The sequence below is a fragment of the Hermetia illucens genome, chromosome 6 (assembly GCF_905115235.1).
Source record: "Hermetia illucens chromosome 6, iHerIll2.2.curated.20191125, whole genome shotgun sequence".
Taxonomy (NCBI): Eukaryota; Metazoa; Arthropoda; class Insecta; order Diptera; family Stratiomyidae; genus Hermetia; species Hermetia illucens.
Genome location: NC_051854.1, coordinates 103,323,187 through 103,350,675, shown reverse-complemented (window position 1 = coordinate 103,350,675; position 27,489 = coordinate 103,323,187). Strand labels below are relative to the sequence as shown.

At 33.0% G+C, this 27,489-nt stretch overlaps 1 protein-coding gene across 4 annotated transcripts in view; it reads left to right on the top strand.

Annotated features, from left to right (window-relative positions):
• LOC119658723 (protein couch potato) overlaps window positions 1–26,234 on the top strand; it is a 57,007-nt gene extending 30,773 nt beyond the window's left edge. For 3 of the 4 annotated variants that reach the window (XM_038066377.1, XM_038066378.1, XM_038066376.1), the window contains exons 3-9: window positions 11,623–11,700; window positions 11,768–11,821; window positions 11,974–12,036; window positions 14,797–14,941; window positions 15,587–15,786; window positions 16,219–16,463; window positions 19,275–26,234. In XM_038066377.1, coding sequence (XP_037922305.1) covers window positions 11,623–11,700; window positions 11,768–11,821; window positions 11,974–12,036; window positions 14,797–14,941; window positions 15,587–15,747 — 501 coding nt within the window. In that variant the 3' untranslated portion in view covers window positions 15,748–15,786; window positions 16,219–16,463; window positions 19,275–26,234. The remainder of the gene's footprint in view (window positions 1–11,622; window positions 11,701–11,767; window positions 11,822–11,973; window positions 12,037–14,796; window positions 14,942–15,586; window positions 15,787–16,218; window positions 16,464–19,274) is intronic. The other variant, XM_038066379.1, reaches the window with a different exon arrangement.
• Window positions 26,235–27,489: the final 1,255 nt, after the last annotated feature.

Sequence of the window (27,489 nt, the reverse complement as noted above, 5' to 3'; positions counted from 1 at the left end):
TAAAACCACAGAGGCACAGTTGCTAATCAATAAAACTTTTAGTAAAAGGCGATTGCAGGATTCCATGATAATTGCTAAAGCAATATACATATGCATGCGGATTAAATTCGACGGTGGAAAAGTTGCTAAGGAATTCCATTTCAGAATTCTCTGAGTTTAGTTCCCAGTAATAATATCAGGGAAAAATTTGTACAAGTTTTTAGTGTTATACGTAGGATTAACTGAAAGTGGAAGAAATTCATATCGACACATAAACTATAAAATTATCTTTAAAGCCTTGAACTTACAAAGAAGTAATTGGATTGAGAGAGTGAACTGGCTGAAATTAATAATTGGTTCTTAGTAAGATCAAGCCTTTCAAATCGGTACAGTCGTTTTTGTGAAATGTGCATATGACATACAGACAGGCCTATGAATAGTTGCCAGATCTCCCATCAAAAGGCAGATATGGGGGGGGTATATGTGTATGTACTTTTTTTTCTGATGGTGCATGGGAAATATTTGCTCATCTCTGGTGCATTGACCAAAATAGCTATGAAAAAGATACCCCGTAAATGAAACCAAAATGGAGAAGGGAAGCAAGAAACCTATGATGCAGGGGCTTGGAATCCCAGTACCGGTGACTTTTGGGAGTGAGCAAAGAGCCGTCAATATCCTTCGACCGCAATGCCTCGGTGATTTACAGCTTGTTCATTGTGGATTCTAATGTAACTATTTTAGATTCAAAGAAGAAGGTGTTCAAACGAAGCACAGCTCTGCCAAGAACACCAACAACAAAGGCAAAGAATGATGGGCTGGTCAAAGAAGGCGATTTCGACATCCACCACATCTGCTCCAGAGGTACTCCAGGGCCGGGAAATATATCCATTCAGGAGAAGTTCATTAATTTTAAGATTTCCTCCAATGCTAAAGACACTAAAAGACAAAGCTCATAGAAGCTCAGTAAATGGTAATGATGGAGGAGTCAATGCATTTTGTACGAAGGAGATTAGGGACGGGGTAACCGGCATGTTGCCGGAAGTGGTAAATGTTCGGAATTTAGAAAAGCATTAACTGCAAGCCATGAAGCGAAGAATTCAAGTATTTATAAAAGAAACAATGTTAGGGGATAAGTTTATGGAAACTCATTTGTTCAGAAAAGCGTTAAACAATTTTTTAGTATTTCGAGTTGGCAAGCCTATGATATCTTCAAAGGATTCTAATATTCTATTATTTGTAGATGATATTTGTGAATTATCGAGTATAATACGAAAACACATTGGACTAGAATGCTATAATAACTTCTCACTATCTAAAAGTAAAACAATAATATTCATAATATTCAGAGCTTCAGAGATTGAATTAATATTTATTTACTTCATTATAATATTACTAGTACATAGTGTCTGGAGAAACAGAGCAAGCAGTTCACAAAAAAATTCATTCTTAATCAATTAGAGCGTGGAAGTTTTCCGGTACAGTGGTAAGATGAGAAAATTCTGAGCAGAAACAAGATATATACCCGAAGAAATGAAACTTTCTTTCAAATGTAATCTAGTAAAAATTATGATAATATTAGGGCTGCTTATTCTATCTACCTGTATGAGTGTCTACGTTCATATATTTCCTTTGAATAAGTTCACTTCATTTCCATTGAACGGTTTGCAGCTAGCTTTTTAAGAGGCGAGTAGTTTAGTTGATATGTACGGCAAAATAACACACTTAACGTTCTTCTGATGTTCACTGATGGCCGTGTTCAACCAACCATGATTCCTTCTCAGAATTGTTTCCAAATGATTATTTATTCTTGTTTTTTACATCCGTTACATTTTTGTTGATCGCATGATCAAATTGCTTTTTATTCAACACACTCACACATTGTCACGGTTGAAAAAGTTCAGTACAAATAAATATTCCCCTATTTTAACAAATATTGTGCAGTCTTCTATAGAATTATATTTTTTTCTAAGTCACATTATTCTTCTTCATTTTTACTTGGGATATGCTAACGAATTTGCGTTTTAGAAGCAACTACAAAACTACAGACGTATTATATATCAGTATGTAGAATAAATTTTTGGATAAGAGCACCTTTGTATGTAGAAAGACTTTTAAAATCATTAAAGTCGATATTATTTATTAAAATTGGATGATATTCAAGTCTTTTTCGCTTAATTTTAATCGAGATGGGATATTCCTTAAAAAATGTATAAACCATTTGGCAAGATAACAAGAAAGTTTATCAAGCTACATAATTCGGCAATGCTGTTTTAATATTGAAACCCCCTTTTTTAATATCAAGATATTTTCGAAAATGACTTCTGTTGTCGTCATCTCGGCCAAGGCAATCACGGTATTTAGTGACTAGTAGCTATGCTGAGAAGATTCTACTAGATAAAAGTATCTATTTGAATGATTGAGGTTGAATTTGCCAACAGTAGAGGATAATATGCGGGACAGTACCAACTGTTTGCATTCTATGGATTTTTAGGCAATACATCTCTATAAGTCTTCTCCCTGTTATCAAATATAACGTCATGAAAACGATACCTATTTGGCAAATCGAGGTTTAAATAACTACCAATAATTTTCATGTGTCCCCATGACTCAAGTAGTTAGAGCACTGAGCTGTCGCAACGGAGGGTTGCGGTTCAAATCAGGGTACTAATCTCGTGCGAACGTAATGCTGACCACATTACCTCCTACAATGCACTGTAGTGAACCATTACGGTCATGAATGAAGTGTTCTAGGCCCTGATCCAATTGGATTGGTGCGCGAACGATTATTATTATCATCATCTCATACTAAGGCCAATAGATTGCAACATTGAAAGAAGTTAACTTGTTGATGGCAAGATATTGTAGCTATTATCACCACTTTGGGGGCTCACAGACAACTTGATCATTTCGGGAGTTTGATCCTTTTATTTTTAAATAGAGGTTTCAAAGATACATCGTGTTATGTTTATATTTTGTTTTTCTTAAAATCAAGAAAAATTAGCACTTTCGCAGGCTAAGCTGAATAGGTTCAGCTACTAAGTACTACTAAATATAAGAAAACTGGTTTTTGGACTTATGTATAAAGTAAAACTTCTACGTTCTTTTTAACGTATGTAGATCAATTTGAAGGTAGCTTAATAATTGGCACTCCCTCCTTCATTCATAATAACTGCAAACATACGGTTTGGCGAAGAGTAAAATTAATCGCTAATATCTTCAACGGAAGTAGAAGATCAGGCACTTTCAATGACAGCAATAAGGGTCTGAGGACTATCAAATTGTACACCTCCTTCTTCCCTCTCCTTATATACTCTTCGGGATACAAGACTCCATATATTTTCGATAATATTCAGGTCGAGAGAGTATAAGGTCTCTCTAGTAATATCAAATTTTGACCATTGATCCACTTTTTTACTACTCTGGCACCATCACCCGAGATTTTAATAGCTTTCAATTTGTAGAAGATAGTAAAAGCAATAGTTGTATCCATCAGGCCCATCTAACTTGAATTTTTTTCACCGGATTCTCGAATAAAACGAAAACAAGTAACTCTGCGAACATCATCAAGTGGCGTTTTTTTTTAAATTTTAGTTTCTTCAAATGCACAGCACGCAAACAGGGTTAGTTTTCAAATTATAATAGTTTTTCATTTATAATAGTCGTTGCACTGGGCGGATAAATGATATTGCTGCTTATATTCTCGCAGCTTCTCAAACTATCCAGTTTTCAATACATTTATGTACATTCAGTTGTATAACTACCTAACATGTAAGATAACTCTATTATATTTCTCGGTTTCCTCAGTTATTTAATTTGACCTTCAACGTGAGATTAATTTCTACAACTTAGCGTTAGACAACGTATCACCTTGCCTAACCGAAATTTCATGGTTGGGGGCACTCTGATATGCCTTGTTTTCTACCCGCTCAAAGAATCTGATGGTTTTTCCAAATATAAAGATTGTCGTGATATAAATCGGAAAATTACGTTTGAAATCATACGAGTTCTGCTGTAATTCTATTGTTTCTGTTTGTAAAGAGAACTTAATACAAGCGTCACAGGAAATTGCTGGAGCGAGGTGCAGTGACTAAAATGTAGTTAACGTGTTCATACTTGCTGAAGCGCATCATTTTCGAAAGATTTTCTGGAACGGAAACGGAAGAGGAATGGTTCGCTAGACTAAATGAGCTGGAACCACGGTTCGTAGATATACAAATACAAACATTAATATGTACCATATGTAATGACCGATATTGTTTATGGTAGAAGAAGGAAAGTTAACTAGATGAATTGCCATGAATATTCAATTATACATTAACACAATCTTTAAGACCATAATGCAGTTAATATCCTCCTCAATTCCAACGTGCAAATATACGAGTAGGTCTCAAAGGTTTCTGAAAATGAGTTAACCTGCTTGAGCTCCTGAATATATCCCAAAAGTTGGTAATGACTTGCCCCTACATATCAGATTCTTAACATAAGAGTGAGCTTTCAGCGGCCTACATATCCCAAAATAAATGAAATAGATGGCTGCATGGTATCTCTTGAGAGGTGGTGTATATCCCATGGCGTTTTGAACTGAACGTAAGTAACACTCTGTATGTTCGAAAAATGTTATAACCTTATTTATGGGAACTATTTTATTAAATCCTAAAGCCAACATTCGGCATAAAATGACTATTTTGTTTTCACTTATCTTCAGTCTTGATATGTGGTATCCCTTGAAATGAATATAAAGGATATCAATAAATATTATCGATAACATTTGCAAGAGCTTTTGGCAACATATGCCAAAGAGTTGCTTCTCGTAAATGCTTTCCATTTAAAATATGAAACCTAAAAGCCCAATATCGTAGGCATTTCGAAAAATTGCCCATATCATTCTATCTTTTATCATATCCTTTCATTTCTTATTAAATCAGTCTAATACTCTAGTAATTTATCAGGACTTTTTCTCGCTTGTGATTCTTCATTGGGAAATAATAAGAGGGCTATTGTTTTAATAAAATGCTATACGTTGGCATGTAAGGATATTTCGGTTTAACACCAGTGATTGTGGGCAGTACTTTCCTATCATCTACCATTTCGGCAGGGCTTGTGTACATCAAATTAACCTGAGTTGATAATCATTTGAGTGTGGGAACCGCTATTTCCTCTTCAATTAAGTTTTGAAGAACTTTCGATGCTTTTCTTGTTGACACACCGGCTTTTGATGCCAACTGGGGAGCCAATTTTGTAGAATTATACTTTCGTTTCACGGAGAATTCTTCTGCATCAGTGTAATCAGTACTGCTATTATCTTCTCCAGTACTATCATTTGTAATGTATTGTTCTTGGCTTACTAAGTGGCCTGATTTCCTTGCTCAATTTGAAGGATGAATTATTTTTCGCTTTTTTAATGAAGTAACCTACACGACCTCCTGATTCAATTTGTTTCCAGTAAAGCTCATTGTCTTCCTTTCAATAGCAATTTTCACTCATTTTTGTAATACCAAACAGTTTTTTGAGATTCTTTTTTGAAACTGTTCGCTCCTTTGCTTCTTGTGAGATCCAATTGATTTTATTAGCTTGCGAATCTTAGCAGAAATTTATTGCATTGAGAGAGTAGGAAAGTTTAATTTCATCCAATTCCTGCGATATCTTACTTATTCTTTCATCTCGCGCTTCGAGTTTATCATATAAACCTAAAAACCGACCAACGATGTATCTACATTTTGCACATAACTTCATCTATATATTTTTTCATCTCTGGAACTATGGGACCGCGCTTCGTAACTGTTTTCGGATATCAAATAAATTATGACAGATGTATAAAATGCATTAATGCAATTTAATGTCAACAAAGTCATTTCCTAGGCACAAATCCAACAAATAAAGTTGCTAAATTTTATTAGTACTTACAACCTAAAAACATCATAATTGGTTGGCATTCTTTGCTCGCATAGCTATGAAAAACCTTTGCAAATGAAATAATATTTTGTGCTGGAATTTTTTTTTGGAAATGAACAAAAATAACATCTGATGTGTAATAAATAGACAAAAGTTCATCAAATACAAGCAGAGGAAATTCTAAATTTGAATAAGGTGTCAAAAAATCATAACCCTAATGTTTTTATATTATTATGATGGCTGTTGAGTAGCTTTGGGAAACCATCGAATGGGTATATCGGAAATTTATAATATATTTGAAAAACATTGAGCTTAGGAAAATTGCTTACTTGTTGTGATATATAAAAGCAGCGTTATACACTGAATTGAATATCATTATTTTACTGAAGCCATCAACAAAGGATGTTTGAGTAACCAAAGTGTACGGTTTGTGAACTTTTTAAGTTTGAATATTTACCCAACAATTCATCAGTAAACGATGTGTGCTTGGCAAAAAGTACTAAGTCACTTTAAATAAAACATAATTCCGCCCTTTCATTTCTACAATATTTAAGTATGTTTTGCGAATTTTGGACATGGAAATTCACAAGGCCGTCCATTCGAAATATGAGGCCATTTGCTTTCGTTATGCCGTTGAATATTTTAAACGAAAGGCACAGGTATCAACGCTGTAGAATTTACAAAACAAGTCGGAATACCGGAAGCTGGCGCTTCGGGTATAAAGGTTTTATGTTCATTTTATGTGACCTTTCTACGCACATTTTTCCAACCCAAAATATTCCCTCATATTGTTTTCAAACTACAATCAATTCACAATCACAATCCCTATCACATGGCCACATTCTGTGAAAAAAAATGTTACACTCTCCATTCACAAGTCAACTGTCAACGCAGACACCTGTCTACCTGCGGTAAACTTAGCCATTTGTCTAAGGCAGACGCAGAGATATTTGTCTATCTGATGTGTGAGGTAGACTGAGGCATTTTATCTTGTGGGGAGTTGAAATTTGACACGAAAGGGGAAAATTTGACCTACTATAACTTTGTTAGTTTTTATTTCATGAAAAGTATTTTGAGGCCTCAATAGCATGTGCATGGGGCACCAAGTTTTTTTTCAGGCTTTTCAGTTGCGTAGTTCCTTAGAACGGGTCCTCAAAGTAATTTACTCCTTCCAGGCCCGCACTTGTCCCCTTTGCAATCAATTTCAAAACTAATATCCGTTTAAAAAAGTACTAATCAGTACCTTTCATTTGATACCGCACATGGCCATATTCGGTGAAAAAAATTTTGCATCCATCTTTTACGTCCAACGTTCAGTGTTATTAAACGCATATATGGAGGTTCACAGTTCCCATCTTCAATTGTCTAACATTTATTGTGCTTTGTACAAAACCTTTGACGATGATTGTAAACTTGAAGGAGAATATTGACATAAATCGAAATATCATCTAGAAGTGTTGCAGCTCACACGATTAGATTGCATAAAATCTGCATTATTGGAAAAATTATCAAATGCAAAATGGGGAGTTCTATTTGTCAACTTCTACAATATATTCCGTTTCCCAAAGATCATTTGATACCCTTTAGTTTTCAACTCTATCCCTGCGAATTTGGATACACATTCATCCGATTAACTTTCAATGAAGTTTACATGTTGTTGGCAAATATCAAATAGAAGGAAATTGCTTTAGAAGTGGATATGTTACTAAATTGAACAGAAAATCATGTTCATTCCCTTTGCCAATTTTGTATCTAAGTACATTTTACCACTCTGTTAATAAAGCAATAATGTGTCTCAATTTATATCTGACATTGGTGATGAATTGCATCCATATTAATGAGATGCCGTGAATGTACTGCATACATACTCATTCGAAACGATCCGCCAAAATGAAATTCCTACCCTAAATCTTTTTGTTGTGGTGATCTTTTTGCTTGCACACTTCGCTGTGATGGGCTTCGTAGAGTGTAGTTATAGTTTTTGGGTCGAAATATAGCAATTTTAGGGATAACACTTCAATTTCTTTATACATACATATGATATTTCCGGTATTGGACAGGGAACCAGATCACAGAAATGTTGAGAAAATTCTTGAATAAACAACAACCCATAAATTATAGGATAATCATGTGCAACATCGAAATTAACGCTACAAATCAAATCTATAATAGAACTTTTTAAACCTTTTGGAAAAGTTTTGATGTGATTTAAAGTACTTTCTAAGAACTAAAAGAGTTGATGCGTGAACTAACTGACGCTATATGACTCACCTTGAGTCGCACAAGAAAATTTGCTTATTTATTAGAAAAATTCAAAAAATTAGCTTGAATATATAATGCTTGGCCAAAATGGAAAGTCCTAAAACCCTGCTTTGATTATTGGTTGATATGAACATTGAGAACAGACAAAAAGTTAACATCCAAATATTTCACCAGATCGGTGTGATATTTACACAGCTTGTTGTGATTAGATTTGTGTGAAAGTAAAACAATCTGGGTAGATTTCATAAATATTTTATATTCGACACTCTTCTAATGTGTACGTTGTTGAAAATTAATAACAAACTAATGGAACTTGGACACGCCGTCAAGAAAAAGTCAATCCTTGTGAAGTTTCTTTTTGGCTTTCTTTTCTATAAAACTTGCACCAATAGAAACTCTGATGGTAAACTAAGGATAATTCTAAGGTCACTTCGACTTCTTGACATCTTCACCATATGGCACTAGAAGTTTGCGTAGACAAAGTTGATCCCATTAACTTCAGCGTACATATTGCTTACAGCCATTCTCTCGTCCTTTCTGAATATTTAATAATGAATGATATACCATATAACGTTTGTGGTCAGGAAAATTATAGTATATGAGTTGCTGCAATTGTTATGTGTACATGGATGAATAGCGCTTGTAGAGTGGGATTTTGCGGCATCATATTGCAGCCTCTTGGTTCATTGTGTACCTTGTCAAACACTGTCCATTTTCAGAGTTGGGATTTGTAATTTCGTCGAAGATATTTCTCGGCCCTTAAGCCGGGGTCAGTGAAAGTCTGTGCCCTGCAAGCCTCGCGTCTCCCTTTATTATAAGATCGAATGGTGGTTGTTGTAATAACACCTGCAGGCTAAGAGTGAGTGTACTCTTCATGACAAATGTAATGCAAAGATAAACGAGCCTTTCGAGGCGCTCTTTTGCCGAATTTAGAGGCAAGTTTAAGGCTTACTACTCTCCCTACTCTCCCTATCTCTTGCTAAGCAGTTTCTTAAGCTTCAATAATTTGCCTATGAATTATTAAAAAAAAATAATTGGATATAACTTCCTCCATGATAAAAATTTACATTCAAATAATGACAATTTTAAAGAACCTCATAGGTACTCCAGAGAATTTTCATTAAAATAATGAAGTAGTTGTCTACCCTATATAAACGTTACATATTTTGTCTGGAATATTGTTCTGTGCTAATTAGTTCAACTGGGGAGGTTATCGCTTTCGTACTCATGCTTCTATGCAAAACCACTACATTTGAGAATACATTTGTTTTACCACAATTGTTCTCTTCAAACTGACTTTTTATTAATGCTGCTGCCACCTGCACATAAATATAGGCACGAAGTTTTGACGCCGTCCAGTTTTACCTTTCCATTTATAGTAGGAACAAAGAGATTAAGAGTAAAGTAAAATAGCGCCTCTGCATATTCCTGATTAACATATCATTAGACCGACTCAAGGGGCAAAATATGTATGCTTTGGCAGTGGACGTAGCCGCCATATGTAGGACGTATCATCACACTGCCAGCACTACTTGAGTTGGTCTCTCACATGATATAAAGAACTTGTTGGGCTAATGAGCTTCTGTTGTAAATGTTGCATATTTTAAAGAATATTTTCGAGTTGACGATAGTGACTGGTAAAAGTAAACAACTAGCAGCAATTTTAACGTGCTTTAATTCGCAACATTCAGCATAACTCTAGTTAAAAACACACCAAAACCCTTGAACCGTAGAATTACTTCCTCGAAATATACTAAAGAGAAAAAATTTAATTATTCAGTAATTTTTTGAGTACTATCCTTCCCACATATGTACCACCCACCAACAACATATTAAATCCATTTGGAAAATATACTTCATTATAAGTACATAAGTCTGTTTATAGCTACATACATAAGTCTGTTTATAACTACATACATTGTAATAATAACTATATATAAAATGGCGAAGGATATCGATTTTGTGTTGTTTTTAAGACTTTGTGTGAAACGAAACCTTTATAAAATCGGTTCAATGCCTGTCTATCACACTCGGAAACCGCTGAACGCACTGTCACCAAATTTGGTGAGAACATGTATGTGTGAAAGGGTCTAGAACTTTGTGCAACTAGTCCCCCCTAACTATTTTTGATATTGATTGCACCATAGGAGAGTAAGGGGTCAAAACGTGTGCCTCTCAGGGCCTATCCATCCGAAAAAATCTGAGAAAAATCGAGGCGTCAAAACACATTCCGTTCTGATATATGTTTAAATAATGGTATTTTATTATACTTTAGAATTTTACCCGAAAATCCCCCTTAAATTCATGCTAAAGGTACATCAGTATAAGCGATTATATAGGGCATATTCCTGCAAAAGTAAATCCAACTATTATGAACACAGTCATATTGGGTGAAAGTTTTGTGTTTTATATGAATTGATTGCAATTTAAGACGTGTATGATGTCATAATCATATAAAATGGGTTCATCCAAACGGCAGGAAACATGTGAACATCTTTTTTTACCTTTCTTAACTTTTTTAGTTGTTTGTATGTTAGGTTCAATTACTCTAAATATACATATATATTTATAGTATATGGATGTATATGCTAATGGAATTGCGGGTAGTGCCCAATTTAAATAAGTATATGGACATATCTATATGTACGTTAGCACCAGCGGTATTCAATTCGATTCGCATGCGGGGTAAATCGGAGATATTCAAATGCATACAATCAATTCCCATAGACACGTGCATATATACATATGTATGCATCAATATATGGTAATAAAAAATGTTTGTTTAGGATGAGCATAATATTTATGGCTTTAATATGTAAATTTATACATCTTTCATTTTGAAAATATATCAAGCACTATGTTGAATCTTTTGCTATATATAGAAAGCTTCTCAAAAAGATGACCACAAAACCTTTATACCCGGGGCATCCAGTATTCCGGCTTATTTTTAAAAAAAAAAAACTAACTACTCATTACATATTATATCTATTCTAAAAGTTTATTTTAATTGCTATAGATACAAAAATCTAATACGTAAATAATCTTTATGAAAAGATACAGACCATCAATTTTTGTTGTTTGTCAAAGTCTCACTAAATAATGTTTATTAGTTTATTTTGAAAAATGAAGTTTTCCCTTATTAGTTCTCAGCAGCATGAATGTTGCTAGTTCCATTTTTATAACCAACGAGATGCTGCGATAAAGCACAACTTCCTTGTATACAATCTGTATAGGAGGTAGAGTTAAGGGGAATATTTTCCATTTTGCTCCCAATTTCGTGTAAACTTAGAGGTGAAATGGCACCTCCTTCACGCTGTTATAAATAAATTAGGTTGCTGGTTGCCATTGTTGTTGTTTGATTTTCGCCCTAATAAAAGTGAATTGAAATTCGTGCAGAATTTACTTCCTAAGTAAAAGTATACTCGTATATATACACACACGCCTATTCGGATGATTTTAAGAATGCTACTGATTTTTTTTCAATTATAGGTACGAACGTTATTCGTTAGCGGATTACCAATGGATGCAAAACCAAGAGAGCTATATTTACTATTCAGAGCGTATGAGGTAAATATTGCCCACTCTTTTATAAAAATTATAGTTTCTTAATATTTTAATGTGACTTTTTAACCAGGGATATGAGGGGTCGTTGTTAAAAGTGACAAGCAAAAATGGAAAAACAGCATCGGTAAGTAATTTATTTTCCTGTAGATTAGTTTCAATATCTTAATGAAAATCTATGAGGGAGTATACTTCTTTTGTATCAACACCCGTTTGATAGACAGAAAAAGCAACAATGTGGCTTCTGAAACACTAATATTTCTCTTCTTTTCTTTTAAGCCTGTTGGATTTGTAACGTTCCATACTAGAGCTGGAGCTGAAGCAGCAAAACAAGATTTGCAGGTACTGTATATTGGTTTTTCGGTGAACTAACTCTATTATTGGAATGAAGTTAATTACTAAACCCTTTTTATGGACAATTTTTCACCCTCTTACTTTAAACGACACAAGAACCCGACTTAAAAAAAAAAACTTTCGTATGTATTTAAATTGCGGCTTACAGACAAAATCATCCATATTTTTAGAGAAAAAAAGATTCGTTTCAAAAATGCAAAAATAAGAAATTATATATGATCTCCACTGATTAGCTCATGCTTATTTACATAGGCTTTATAGTGAAAGAAGTCAGCATGGATAATACGGATGGAAATGAAACTAAATTTTCTTTTAAAAAATATACATAGCAATGTAGGAAAAATGCCTATCTTTCTGCTTGCTACACATTATTCTCTGGATGAAAATATCGTGAGATAAACACGTACGGTGTAAAGAATGATTTGCGTCGTCGCTGACGAGAGTTTTTCATAATTACAAAACAGAGTTGGAATCCTTTTCTGGGAAATATGTGCCTGGAATTTACTCAGAAAATACAATTACAAATCTTATTCAGAGCAAACAATTTCCATCAACTTATACTAGTGCTTGATGAAACATTTTTTGTAGTTGACCTTTGGTATGGCCATCAGATCTGTCTTCGCCTTCTTTATTATCTCCTAAGGGCCTAATATCACGAAATTTAAGAAAGAAGGTAAGAAAGTGTGATCTGTAAGTCCATTCAAATGTAATGAGTGGTATGATTTGATGTTATGCCGAGTTTAAAGTGAATCCCCATACATGTGAAAAGAAGTTATATTTCTTTTATCAGAATATTATCATGTGGGGTATCAAATGAAAGGGCACAATTAATACTATAGGTCTCGTAACCGCAAGAACACCTTAATCTAAGCCCCCAATAAGTCAAAGTTTCTAATTTCGTATGAATTTACTGCCTGTAAGACATCATATATATAGCGATATATACCAATTCCACAATAAAGTGAACCACCTGAGATACGGAGAGCTCATATATGTATGTATAGGAAACCGTATGGAATGACTTTTTTAATTTTTCTTAGTTATTTCTGTATCAGTTTCAGTTTCTAGGGACATGCATGGATATGCGTATGAAGTTTCCGCGTCGAATTTGGGTAAATATATGTATATATATCAATGCTTTCAGTGCGAGTAATATTAGTTTTTGTGTATAAATCTAAAGTGGAGATATTCAGATTTTGAAATGTGAAGGGAATGTAGAAAAAGACAACTTAAATCATATCCACTCCGTTTTAACTTAGGAAATATTTGAATATCATGGTAGTATTTATCAAGTGAACGATATCATACCTCTCAATATTAGTGCTATTTTCGACATTAGATGGAGAAAATAAAAAAAATGGTGAATCGTAGAAGATACGCTCAGTTGGTTGGGCTCTATGAAAGTTGTATGAACCATTTTTAACCCTTTGAGAAAAAGAAAAACATAATTTTCTTCTCTATAGAAATTTGGACGATTTTGCATGTAAGCTGCTCATTTTGTTAAAAATGTGTACTCGCACAAATTCTATTCCCGTGAATATTTAGATAGGAATACATTGGGTCCATTTCACTATGGAGCAGACATTTTTCTAAGGCGACTGCTACGATAAAGCACATGAAAATTGGATTTTATTTTTACCAATTTTATCAAATTATATATTGCGTGTGCACATACCATTTATAAAATTCCAAATTGGCGTTTCCAAAAAAAAATTTTTACGATTAAGCAAAAGTCTCTTTCTGGGATTTTAAACGCTTTCAATTCCAAAGCTATAAGTATAAATATATATCACTTCTACACAACAAACACATTGACACGATTGCATACACATTCCCACACACTATATTCACCTTCACGAATCAAATAGTGCAATAACAAGAAAATTGGTTTTAGCAACTGTTTTGCAGTTTGTTTAGACTTAAAAAAATATATCAACGCAAATAAGAATGTAAGAATGTAAAGGACTGCACCTGGCAAAAAAATCTATCACATCGTAAATACAATTATTTCCCTGTCAATATTTTCACGACAAAGTAAATTGAAAAATGTGTATTTTGAATGGGTGAAGAATTGATAGTTTTTTGAAGATTTACTAAATTCTAGAAAAACGCAAATATATCTTGAAAAAATGTGAAATTTTAGGCAATTAATAAATAAGCTTTTTTCACGCGGATACGGTTCGTGGTATCGTTGTTTCCTCTTGGCTGAAGTCGTGTACTTTCTGTTCATGATGTTTGGTTCAGTTGATATTTACAATACAACTGCATTTTTCCCAGATCCTCTTTAATCCTTGCTTCTAGGCTATACATGTTTTATTCTAGATAAATATAATGAAATTCCATTGTTGGTTGTAATTCATATGATGGTATAACTTTTACTTCGGAAATTTCCATCGATCCTTAAAAGTAAAACAACAGAGATTTATGTGGTTTATTGGAAGGAAATTATATTGTTATACTTCATTCTCCACAATCTGCCGAAAATCATAAAGAGCACTTGGGTCTAAATATAGGAACTCATTAACACTTACACAACAGTAGAACAAACTGATATTGAAACGAGCAAATTGGAAAAATCAACATGGAGAACCTTACGTTTTCACTGATAAAACATTCCTAATAAATACCTCCGACTCAACAAAAATCCTTGTCCTATTTTTTACTGTAAGAAAGTAATTTTCGCATAAACTCACTTAAAAAGCAAACCCTTTTTACAAACACAACAAAACGCTGTACACTCATTTGCAGCAGGGTGTTCGCTTCGATCCCGATATGCCCCAAACAATTCGCTTGGAATTTGCGAAGAGTAACACGAAAGTGAGCAAACCTAAACCACAGCCCAATACAGCGACAACAGCCGCACATCCTGCATTGATGCACCCACTCACTGGACGTAAGTACACACCTGTCTAAAGTGAAATGAGATTAATTATAATCACCACATTTATTCGTTAGTAGGCTTTGTATCAAAATATTTTCCGATTTTCACATAATGTTTTCATCATATCATCATTCATTATCATGTTCAAATAATTCTGGAAAAATGTGTTTGGAATTTGATTTCTATGACCTGTGAATCGAAATCCTCTAAAATATAAGAGTCACAACGGAAAATCTTTTGTTACATTGAGCGAATAAAAACAATTTGTTTGCGTTCCTCTTTCCTACCAATCTATCTATAGCACCTACAGTATGTATATTGCATGGGATATATTAAAGTAGCATGTATAAATGTACCTGCATTTCAACGAAAGCTATTCCACAAATGCACTGAAATGATTCGATTAGTTTTTAGTAGACATTGAATTATTATTTAAAATACTGAAAATGTGTCTGATAAATTTTTCATAGGGCTATTATATTATCTATTACATGATAAAAAAATGAAATATTTTTCATTAATGTAAATCATTAATACTACTTAAGGGAACATTTTGTTGATAGAATACTCACTACTCTTGTTTTAACCATTGTGCTAAATTCTGAGAAGAAAGTGTACACCCAATTACAGTAAATATTAATGAGTAAACAATTTTAGACCTAGGAGCACCTTTTTTCCCGGGTGGCCCAGAACTATGGCATCATCCTCTGGCCTATTCAGCGGCTGCAGCGGAATTACCAGGGGCAGCAGCTTTACAACATGCAACGCTAGTTCACCCAGCTTTGCATCCTCAAGTTCCAGTCCGGTCGTACCTTTGACTAAATACAGATAAAGTTCTAGATCAACAAATGCATCAAGTGAGTGCAAAACATTTTTTCTATATTAAGTTTTTAGAAGACAATTTCTGAGAAGCATGCTGCAATTTTGTAGCAGCAAAAAGTAATTTGGAATAAAATTATATATACCGTATTTCTGCATAGGCATTGATAAAAAAGGGGCAGATAGAGACTTTACTGCATAACAAGTCGATCAACATTTCCTAATAGTTATTGAAATTACGATAATCCGATGTTTTTTCTCAAATCTTTCCCTTTGGCAATATAATATTTGTTATTTCTTCAATACTTCCACCATTATCCTAATGTTTCTAATTTGTGGATTATCTCTTTAAATGAAAAAAAAACACATTAGCGATTATGTCTGACAACACTTAGTCAGGTTTTTTATGATTATATGTTCAGTGTCTACATAATTCGCCGTTTGTATCTTAAAAATTCATTTCGTTTTAGCCACAAATGGCAATGCCACACCCATCAGCTATACATCCGGCCCCGATGCATGTTTCAGCCGGCTTGCCAACTGGCCACCACTTCTTGCCGAGTCCTGCTTTGGCTAGTCCGGTTAGTTCAGCCGTAGGTAATTCAGGACATCAGTCGAATCCTCCATTGGCTGCGAACGCTCCTTGTTCTACACTTTTCGTTGCAAATCTCGGCCAATTCGTATCCGAACACGAGTTAAAGGAAGTATTTTCAAGGTATGTGGAAACTGCTTATTAAAAATATATTAAGAAACACGATATTCATGTGTGTGTATTGAAAATTGTTGTTGCGCATTTAATTCTTTCGTTTGTGGAATCTTTATCAAAAGTTTTATTACTCCTCACTTTCAGTAACCTTTATAATAGTACTCCTGTTCGTCCTTTCCAAGTCCCATCAAATATTGGACTCACAATAAAAACGAACAAAATATTACTAACGTTAGGTACACGTATACTCACATAAACTTTTGGTATCGTAGGAGAGTTATATTATCCTTCGAAAAATGTCCTCTTTTCGTGTATTAATACAGTATAAATGTACTGAAGAGCGCGACACGAAATTTATAAATTAAACTCCTACCCCGAAAAACCACCTCAAACTTGGCTACCCTATTTTTACTCATATCGATCCAACAAATAGTATATTTGAGAAGTTATCGCGTGACTGTATAGAAAACCACCAGCTCACAACCCACCTGGACATGAATAATTCTGAAAATGAAACTGTATTCAGAAGAAATATAGCCTGACACAAACAGTTAAATTTTTTTATGTGAGACGCTACATTCTACGATTTAGTTTACTTTCGACCCGACGAATAGTCAATACGCCATTAAAGAAATTATAATGAAGGGATTGTTCTACTTATTCAGTAGTCAAACCAGAAATAATGTATGTTTAATTCAGAGACCTTTAAATTGAGCTTGAAATGATGTCCTCATTGTATATTTAAATTAATAGCAATGTCTGCAATTAGAAGTGGGAGAGAGTTGATCATAATAGAAATATATTTTTACATATGTACAATTTGTAGATTCAAACATGTGCTATTATGCAGACCCTGTTTTAACCACATTCTCATTTTATATTCAAGGGTTTAAACTACATGCTTTCACAAATGAAGCCGTTCCATTTTATTTATTTCAACAAAATATATGACTTTTTTTCTTAAAAAAATAAAAACACCTACCAATTATTATATTATAATTGCCTAATATTCATATTATACACCTCGATGCTCATCCTGCCGAGACAAAGAGGACAATCTGATTTCTGACAATGCCTGACGATTGGCAACGAGGCATTATCTGTCTCATACATAAAAAGGGAGATATCAGACAGTGCAGCAATTATAGAGGTATCACGTTACTGAGTACCATCTATAAGATATTCTCCTCTATCTTGCTAGGCCAGATAGCTCCATACGCCCAGACCGACATTGGCCCATACCAAAGAGGCTTCACTACAGGCAAATCAGCAACAGATCAGATCTTCCCTCTGCGGCAAGCGATGGAAAAACTGTTGGAATATGGACAACAGTTGCACTATCTATTCATCGACTTTAAAGCCGCCTATGATAGCATAGCCAAGGTAAAACTGTACACGGCCATGAGAGAATTCGGTGTCCGGACGTAATTGATAACAGATCCAGATCAAAGCAGCAGGATCACTCTCAAGACTATTCGACATTAACAACGGTCTACGACAAGGTGATGCCCTATCTGCGTCCTCTTTAACCTAGCCCTGGAGAAAGTGATCCGTGATGCTGAGGTAAATGCAAGAGGTACGATCCTCTTTAAGTCCACCAACTACTGGGCTATGGTGACGATATCGACATCATGGGAAGAACGACCCGAGACGTACAAACTGCCTTCATCCAGATCGAGCAAGCGGGGCGAGATCTTGGGCTGCACATCAATGAAGGCAAAACAAAATATATGGTGACAACGTCAGCACCGAAAACCAACCAACCAACAACATCAAATCGCACTGGTCAAACGGGAAAAATAACGATAGGAGACTACAACTTTGAGACCGAAAAGTCTATAAGGGCAATATCTATGGTAGAAAAAGAAGACGAGGCAGACTCTGCCTAAGATGGAGCGATGGCGTAGGTCGGGACGCCAGACAGCTTTTAGAGATATGGAATTGGTGGACCTCGGCGCAAAACTGGGATGTTTGGAGTTGCTTATTAAGGCAGGCCTAGACCGGATATCGGTTGTTGCGCCATTGATGATGATGAATATTCATAAATGGACAATATAACGCTGCACACTATACCTGGGTTTTATCGGCTTCGAAAGCACCTTAAATGTTCAAATCATTGTTCGGATAATGCACGTGTAGCATTTATTGAATGCTGTTCTGGTCAATTTCACCAAAAATCATAGTATTAACCTAATTCGAGCAGATATCGATATGGAAAGAAGCAGCTTTATGTTTTTTTTTAGACTTTTCGGTTAGGTAGTTTCTGAGACTGGGTTCGTTGAAGACTAGGACTAGAATCGAAAAGTACTAATCAAGACCTTTCATTTGATAACCAACACGACCATATTCAATGAAAAAAATGTACAACTCTCTTTCGCATATATGAGCCCCCCCCCCCCTCCTCAATCTCAACGTTGAAAGACTGCAACTCACTCACTGTATGGGCGCTCACAGTTCGCACCTTCTCACCGAGTTTAGTAAAATTTTGTTTTAGAAAAAAATCTGAATAAAAACCATGTACTGCCTAGATTGAGTTGGTCCTGAGACGGTCCCTTAAATATTAGGTTATATTATTATATCTTGTTTTGACCCTGCGCTTCAACAATACCATTACATAACGTGAATAAATTGACCATGACTTTATAATAAATCTGTTAAATATTTATGATTTCATAAAAAAAATTGTTCGAGTCACATAAAAATGTATATTTTTGCACCTTTTATTTAATGTATTTATATCCATAATCGAAATAATTTATCCGTTGGTTATCATATTTAACTATTATATTCAAACTTTGTAATTATTCTTTTTCCAAATAGAGGAGCCGGGATGGAGCCAAGACAAGATCTCTTGAACAAAAAGAATGAACGTGAACTTCACTCATTTTTAATGACACCAACCTGACCCGTTTCCTCTGGGGAAATATTCGTTCTACCGGTATCGCATGCTGTAGCTTAAAGGATTTAATAATAGTGGCATTCATTTTGGATCGATTATTGCTAACATACGAACCCTCGATGGATCGATCTACTTTGAGAAATATTTACGACCTGGTATTGTTCGTGGATTTTGCAATGACGTAGAAGTAGAAATAAATAATTAAAATCTAAAAAATTCACTGAAAGCAATTGTTACGATCTTATAAACACTACATTTTTTCGTTTAATTTAGACTACTTTATTACATTATTTACATGAACAAAATGGAAAAATACCTTAAATGTGTCTGATATCAATACAAATGTAGTATTAATTAATTGAAAATCTCAAAATAAACTATTTTACCGTATATATCATAACATACGGATGAAAAATTAACTTGAATGTAATAAGAAACAATCAACAATTTTTATATTTTAGGGAAACTGAGAATATCAATGGATTTTCGCTGAAGATATTTATAAAATGTTTTTGTTATTTTTATTATAAGGATATTTTGTACTAGACATGGAGTGTTTTACACAAGACAAATTTATTAAAGAAAAAAAAACAAAAATTAAAGCATGTAGCTCTTATGACTGTAATCGTTATATACTATAAATCTTTCGTTATGACATTTATTTATTCTGACGTTTTCCTAGAAAATATCCGATGAATTCTATTGCACAATAATTTATAGCACAAAAACTAATAAATGTATTTAGCCAACTTTCTTATCCATTTGAAAAATTATACGAACAACTAAATCAAACAATAGCACAATGATGTTGCAACTAATATCTTTTATCTTCGCATCTTGAAATGGAATTCATTGGATATGAGCTTTAGGAGAAATGTAATTTGATTTGCATGTTTATTTTTTTGCGGCAAACGGTATTATATTTCCAATAAAGAATATGTCTTTTAAGGTAAGAATTCTAAATAACCCAAGATTGAAAATTCTTTTGATGATAAACTTAAAGTAAAGATGGAAAAAATTATAGAAATTTATTAACTTAACCGAACGTGCCCTTTACATCACTCTCTTACTATACTTACGAAATTGTCTAAATAAACATTTTATTAATGGATTGGGAATTCATAATTTAGGATATGCAGTGTTTATGAATTTTCGTAATGGAAAATTCTAAGATGTGAAAATTGCAAACAAAATAATAGAGTGAACAATTAATTGCATATCTTGGAAAACGAAAATAATAAAGGGTTTCAAATATGAATGTCAAGGTCATTGAGTAATTAGTTTTCGCTAATATAAAATGTTGTTTAAAAATGAAAATTTAGTAAAATATGTTTGAAAACTTTATGGAAAGAGATAAAATATTATGTTAACAATAATTCAACAAATAGAAGAAAATAATGAGAGGGGTTTAAGAAAAAATAGTACATATCAGTAATAGAATGTAAGACAAAATAAGAAAAAAAATTTAGTGAATAGAAAGTATATAGAGGATTAGATATTTTATCGTATATTCAAAAATTATTATATAAATAAATTTTATTAATTATACACATATAAATTGATATAAATAATATGATTTTGATAGGAAATGCAGCAATAGAAAGCTTACAATACATGATTAGGAAGTCAGAATTATTATCAAATATGATTTTTACGTTTCAGAAGAAAAACTACCAAAACCCATAAGCATGTATTATTTTAGTCGAAGTATATAGTATATGCAATATATAAAAATCAATTTAATATTAGGGATATAAGAGCTTAAACTAACCAAATCTATTTAAATAATGTATATTTATTTTTTTTTTTTTTAAATCTTGCCTTTATTGTAGTTTTCTATTCAATATGGGGTTCGTAATTATTTAAATCCTCATTGTGATGTTTCATTTCATTTATTATAAATGTTCAAGTTTTAATAATGGACCAAAAAACACAAGCAATGGGAGATCGATAAAAAGCAGAGAATCAGATTTAAGTCTATTTATTTCACCTTATTATAATTAACCTTTAGTTAAGCTCAGAAGCTTTGCAAGGATTTGCAACAGATCAAAATGACAAGAACTTCCATCCTCCGTTCGAAAGCGCATTTAAAATTGCCCGAAAATAAATACATTCGAAAAAGGTGATATTGGGCAACCACTCGTGAAGCATAGAAGTTTTGTTATATTGGAATATCGTTGACAATCATAAACCACTTAGTAAATTATAACAGAAGGATCAAAAATATATTGATTTATAATTTTTGAACTTCTTTGTTTGTCCCACTTTGGAATTAAAATATTGCTTCTTTAAGTTTAAGAATAGACACGATTTTCCCTTCCGCATATTATCAAACTCAGCAGGAAGAACAAAAAGAAAAAAAAAAATGTGTGTGCTCTTAAAAAAACAATCTTTTACTTCCAGGATCTTCAAACTGAACGGTGTGTTGAATAAATTTGTAGAAAACTTGCTTGTCATCGAATGCCAATTTAAACAAATTCCTCTATTGGTCAAAATAAAAAAACGCGAATCATGAAAAGTAAGCAACCCGCATTATATTGAAAGTGATATATTGGATCTTGAACATAAGAAATAATTACCAATGAGCGGCAAAGTGATAAGAATATTCGGTTAAAAGGATGTTGCATCGCACACGTCCCAGTGTTATATCTAACATTTTTTATGTCCTAAAAATATGTCGATTTCCAAAAAGAATTTACCAAAGTTTTTGATATAAATAGTTATACCTACCAATAAACTCTAATATAATTCAAATACAAATTGAAAATATGATTATACAAAAGTAACTCTTACGTAATAGAATTTCACTAAATTTGAATGAAATTTAGCCCCGTAAAACCAAAAGCACGATTGAATTATTTGAGGATATTTTCTATATTTTTCATAATCTGAGCACTTAAATGGTGGATATGATCCAACGTTCGTTGAGAAGTCGATTTGTACCTTTTAGAGAGTCATTTGCTTCTGTCTTTGTTGGCATATTAAGATTGTTCGCTATATGGAAAATATTACAATACTGGAAAGACGAATACGATTTCTCTATTTTTGGTCTATTGGAGTTTATATAGGTTCTTCATTTCTCTTAACTTATCATTCAATCTGCTTTAAAATAACTAAGAAATATTAAGTATTTATGATTTTATGTCGTTAGATACTAATTTATATTTAGGATTATCAGTTGGTATATTTAACTATGATAATAGATGTAAACGTTAAATTATTCCGTCCAAAAAAATTAAACGTATATTAAAGATGAATAAAGAATAAGTATAATGACATATGCTTATAAGTTCATTTGTGTAGTTCGATGCATTTAATTGATAATTTCTAGAAAGTTAACATACGTCGGGAAAAGAACTTCAATAAAAATATCACCCTTGTTTCTCTATTTCAAAAACCCTTTATGGACATAAAAAACGATTGCAGAGCTACGGAAAATATAACAAAGCATATCATTATAATGCCTTTTTAATAATAGATACTATTGTACTATAAACGTGTATATAGATTCAGAGCCCAAAGCAATAATATATGTTCCAGATCTAGTACTACTTAAGGGTGTAGACTCTGATTTGACTTTTAGTGGTTATTAGATGTTTATGAAAGAAAATGTACATTGAAGTTATCTTCCCGGTCGTATTATTTGCATAACGCTTATTATTTTATTATATATGTTGGATTCAACAAATAAACGATAGCTATTTTATATGAAATTAATTTTGTAGAACTCCATATTTTTATAGAATGTGTTTTTTTCATAACTTTGAAAGTATATTTTACTAAGAAGTCCACAACATAAAATACCGAACAACATTGCTGAATATTGCGTTAAAGTCATTTCAAATTTCAAAAGCTAACTATACACATATATTCAGTTTTTAACGGAAATGATAACTGCTTCAACGGTTAAATTATTCACATTTTGAAAGTAAAACATTAGCTTTGTGGGAAAAGTTTTTATTTCTTACATTCCATTAAATAAATGCATCAAACTGCAATTTTTATATATCATGTAGATTTAATTGGTAAACAAGTAAGAGACGACAAATTTAAATGTGTGGAATGGTAAACCAATATGTGAGACGTAACTACATATGTAGAGGCTTATCAGAGGCTTTACCAGCAAAGGAAAGATGGTGAAATAAAATAAAGATTCATCTACATATTTTACTTAGAGCTACAAGCATACAATTTATGGGATCATAGAAACATATCAATTTAGGTAAATATCTATAGCCAGATATAATTTGCGGGTGGTAACATATTTATTATAACTGACATGGTAGGAACTTGAAATGTTTAAATAAAAAAGTGAAAAATTTAAAATCGGCTAAAGTCGCCGAGAATACCACTAACCGCTACAAAAATATTTAGCAACTACTTAATGAATACTAGAGAATCTAGAAAACTATTGTATTGTTACAAACATTTACTGAGGGTGTGCTTTCATAAATTTTTTCAATTCGTACATCTCATGGTTGATGCCTTGATTTTTCTTAAACCTGAAATAAATTAATTGAACAAATATTCAAACTGTAGTTAAAAGGTATTTACATGTAATGTTTAAATTTTAGACTGAGTCGAATTCGCATTGTTTGTATTTTAAGTTTTTGAGAATGCATTGGTAATAAAAAATTAATGAAATTCAAGTTTTTGTCTAGTTCAAAAAATTCCGTGAGGTAGCATATTTACTGATGTTATTGCCATTTCTCTAATGTGTTTCATTTGCACTTATACAGCCGCACGATTCGGATTACGTTAAAAAAATTATTTTTCGTTGCCTGTATTTGCCTAAAAAGCTTGCTACAAGTATTGCATGTACCCCTGTCTTGGCTCTTTTATTTGCAATGCAAGAAACGTACAGAATGGTTTTTAATTTCAATTATTTATGAAATTACATCAGTAACTTAGAACAGTTTGTGTTTAGCAGTTTACTTGTTTTATATAAACTTATATAGACTCCACTTCTACTTAGTTTCTGTTCATGTTTCTGTTAATGCTAGGACAAGTGAAGAAATAAGGTAATATGGGAAAATCTTAACGTGATCAGTTGTAAATTTTCAAAAAAAAAACTTTTATGTCCATTTTTGGTTTCGATCGATATCTTCGCTGCTTTACTAGAAAATATAATAACAACAAACGTCTGTGCCCTTGAACAGGTAAGTGTAGCCTGCCTACGAAAACAAAAAAAAATTGCGAAGGTGTCGCTACATTAATAGTTTTTTCTTAATATCTAATTTCAGAACAAAGTTAGATTTGTTATTTAATTCAGTAGATGTAAAATCATTCATCTACTTTGGGAACAAATAATTTTAAACCAAATTCCTGAGCTGAACGAACCATCGACTCAGCATCCCAAATATAATCTGATTTTTTTATTCACTATCGTACGAAGCTATTCCAAAAAAAGTTGCAAAAGCATTCATAAGCATATAGCGAAGGACAATCACTGGAATACTGAATAGTGGTTTGAAGTAAAGGTTACTTTTGGACGGTCATCCTTAATTTTGCTAACGGTTTTTTCTAAAGAGGAACAATAATATACAGTAATCCCCGCTTAATTCTCTCTCAATCTTCACATTAACGATTCACTATATTTCTTCATATTGTCCATTTGACACCATCATTTAGAAGAAAACTTATTTTGCATGAGGAGGAACTATTCAAACCTAATAATAAGCAGAGATTTCGTATAAAATTATTATTTTAAAATCCACATAAGCAGTTTGTGCAGAACTCAGCAAAACAGAGAATAAGGAAAAAAACACATCCTATCGTTGGTTGCTGCAAACTATAGGTAATTATCGAAAAATAAAATTAAAGGCTTTCCAAGAATGGTAGTACACTTGATAGATTATCAAAAATTTCTAAATGTGACATGTAAATAGCCTCATGGTACTTCTCCTTCCGTGCATTCGTATATTTTTGGTTTTGGTTAACTTTAATACATGGTAATCTTCTCAAAAACAAAAACAACAAGTATCTAGAAAAGCCAATTGTTACTAACTTTATATCAATCACCCTAAAAGACACCTACAATAATATACAATGTTAAATACAGTAGGGTAATGAAAGTAACATCAATTGAAACGAATTTTTTCATAATTAGCATTAATTTTATCGCAGACTAGTCATAAGAGAAGAGGACAACTCTGAGCTAATGAAACTATGAGTAGAAAAACTTATTGGATGTATCAACTGAATACAAAACTAATTCTTATTGAAAATTTATTCTTATATTCGATATTATTATTATGATCGATATGCTTTAGCAAGTTTTTAGTCATAAGGGAGAATTTTAATGTCAGTAAGCAAATTCAAACATATCAAATTGTGCCCGAATTAAAAAAAAAAACAAAATATATATATATATTAACAAGGACAAATATATTGTAAACATGGAAAAATCTATCCTTTTAGGCTTGTAATCTTTACATCATTTGTAATGAACATCTCAAGTAAATAACAGGAATGTTACAGTAAAAAGGTTTTCTCATTTTTTCAAATACATTCTATTAGAAGCAAGAGTTGTTTACAAACCATACTACGTTAATATAAAATTGAACATGTTCAAGCAGTTAAATTCAGCAATGGACCTTAAAAAGACCTATGCCTTTTTTAATATCACACACTTTCGAACACTTGGCTATAGACTATCTCTCGAGAAATCAAATTGAATAAGAACAAGTCCTATTTTCTCTTTTGGTTCAATTTTCGAGAGCTGCTTGAATGATAAATATACAACTAGTGTTTAATATTGCGTGAAAATCTTCATGAAAGAGGAATAAATACAAAGAAAAGTATGTAAAATAATGCAGCGGATGTGCTATTATTTACAACGGAATAAATAACTTTTAAAAATGTTTTGTGTAATTGTAAAATTGATCTTTAATTGTATATTACCACGATGCGGTATGCGCTAAAACGGTGCAGAAAGGAATTAGGTGGTTCTCAAAATGTGAATTTAAACATATTGAAAGCTTGCTGGTGTTTAGACAGAATTTCGTATTGTAATTACGTAAGTTCGACGGGAAACGATCTTTTGACTGCTGAGCGATCCGGTGGGAGGAAGTTAGTTTGAATTGGTATTCTAGTCTCTTTCGCGGGAGATTTTAACAAATAATGCCCGATATATATCTCCTGCTTTTCTCTTTAGTATGTTAAAGGGCCACCATCTTTCCCGATAATCAAAAACACTCAGGCATAGAGAAGTTTCTACCAACGCTTGCATTTATTAAACAAAGAAGTGGTGAAAATTATGCCCGATGTATGTTTTTCTAATTCTAATTCAATTCCCGCCTTTACACCACTTAACTCATAGTAACTCAAAAACTACGATAGCTATAGCAGGCTAAATCAAAAACTTTATCTTTGTATTCAACGATTGAAATAAACGATTTCGGTGTTCCATCTACCGTAGTTTTTGAGTTAAATTAAAATGCCTGTGACAGTTAAAGGGGTAAGAAATTGAAAAGAATTTACTTAATATTTTTGTTTGGAATGACATGAGGCATACAGACATAGCCTGGCATACAGTTTGTTCTGCATTTTTGAAACACTTTGTATAGTGAGGGCCACGAGTGTTTTCGATTTTTAACGTTAGCATGGTTATTAAGGAGGTAGAACACAATTTGACTGGCAAGAAAGGACAACCGTTTCAATAAAAATAAGAAAGACAGTCCAGCCGAATGTTTAAATTGCTATGATGATTTTTGAATGCGCTCTTTACAATCGTATTCGCGATATTATTGAAATAACCGTGAACCAGTCCAGGTTTGTCAAGAATTACGAAACTATTGACGCAATTTGCAATAATAAAAACTTGTTGTGTGAACTTGTTAGCACTGATGAAGGAAACAAGTGGTTCCCGAAATATCGGTATTTGGAAGAATAAATATTCACACCAAAAGAAAAAGAAACAACAAGTTTTTATTATTCCAAATAATTAATCGTTGGAAACACCGCATAATTTCACTCAGATATTGACGCAATTTACGCTGCGCTGTTACTAACGGAGACACACCGTGAGAAATATCACCCTTTCTACATTGCATTCCAGGATCTAGAAGAGGCGTTTGATCGGATATGCATTGCGCCAACACATAGTGTCAAAGGAATTCGTATGCTGGGCTAAAT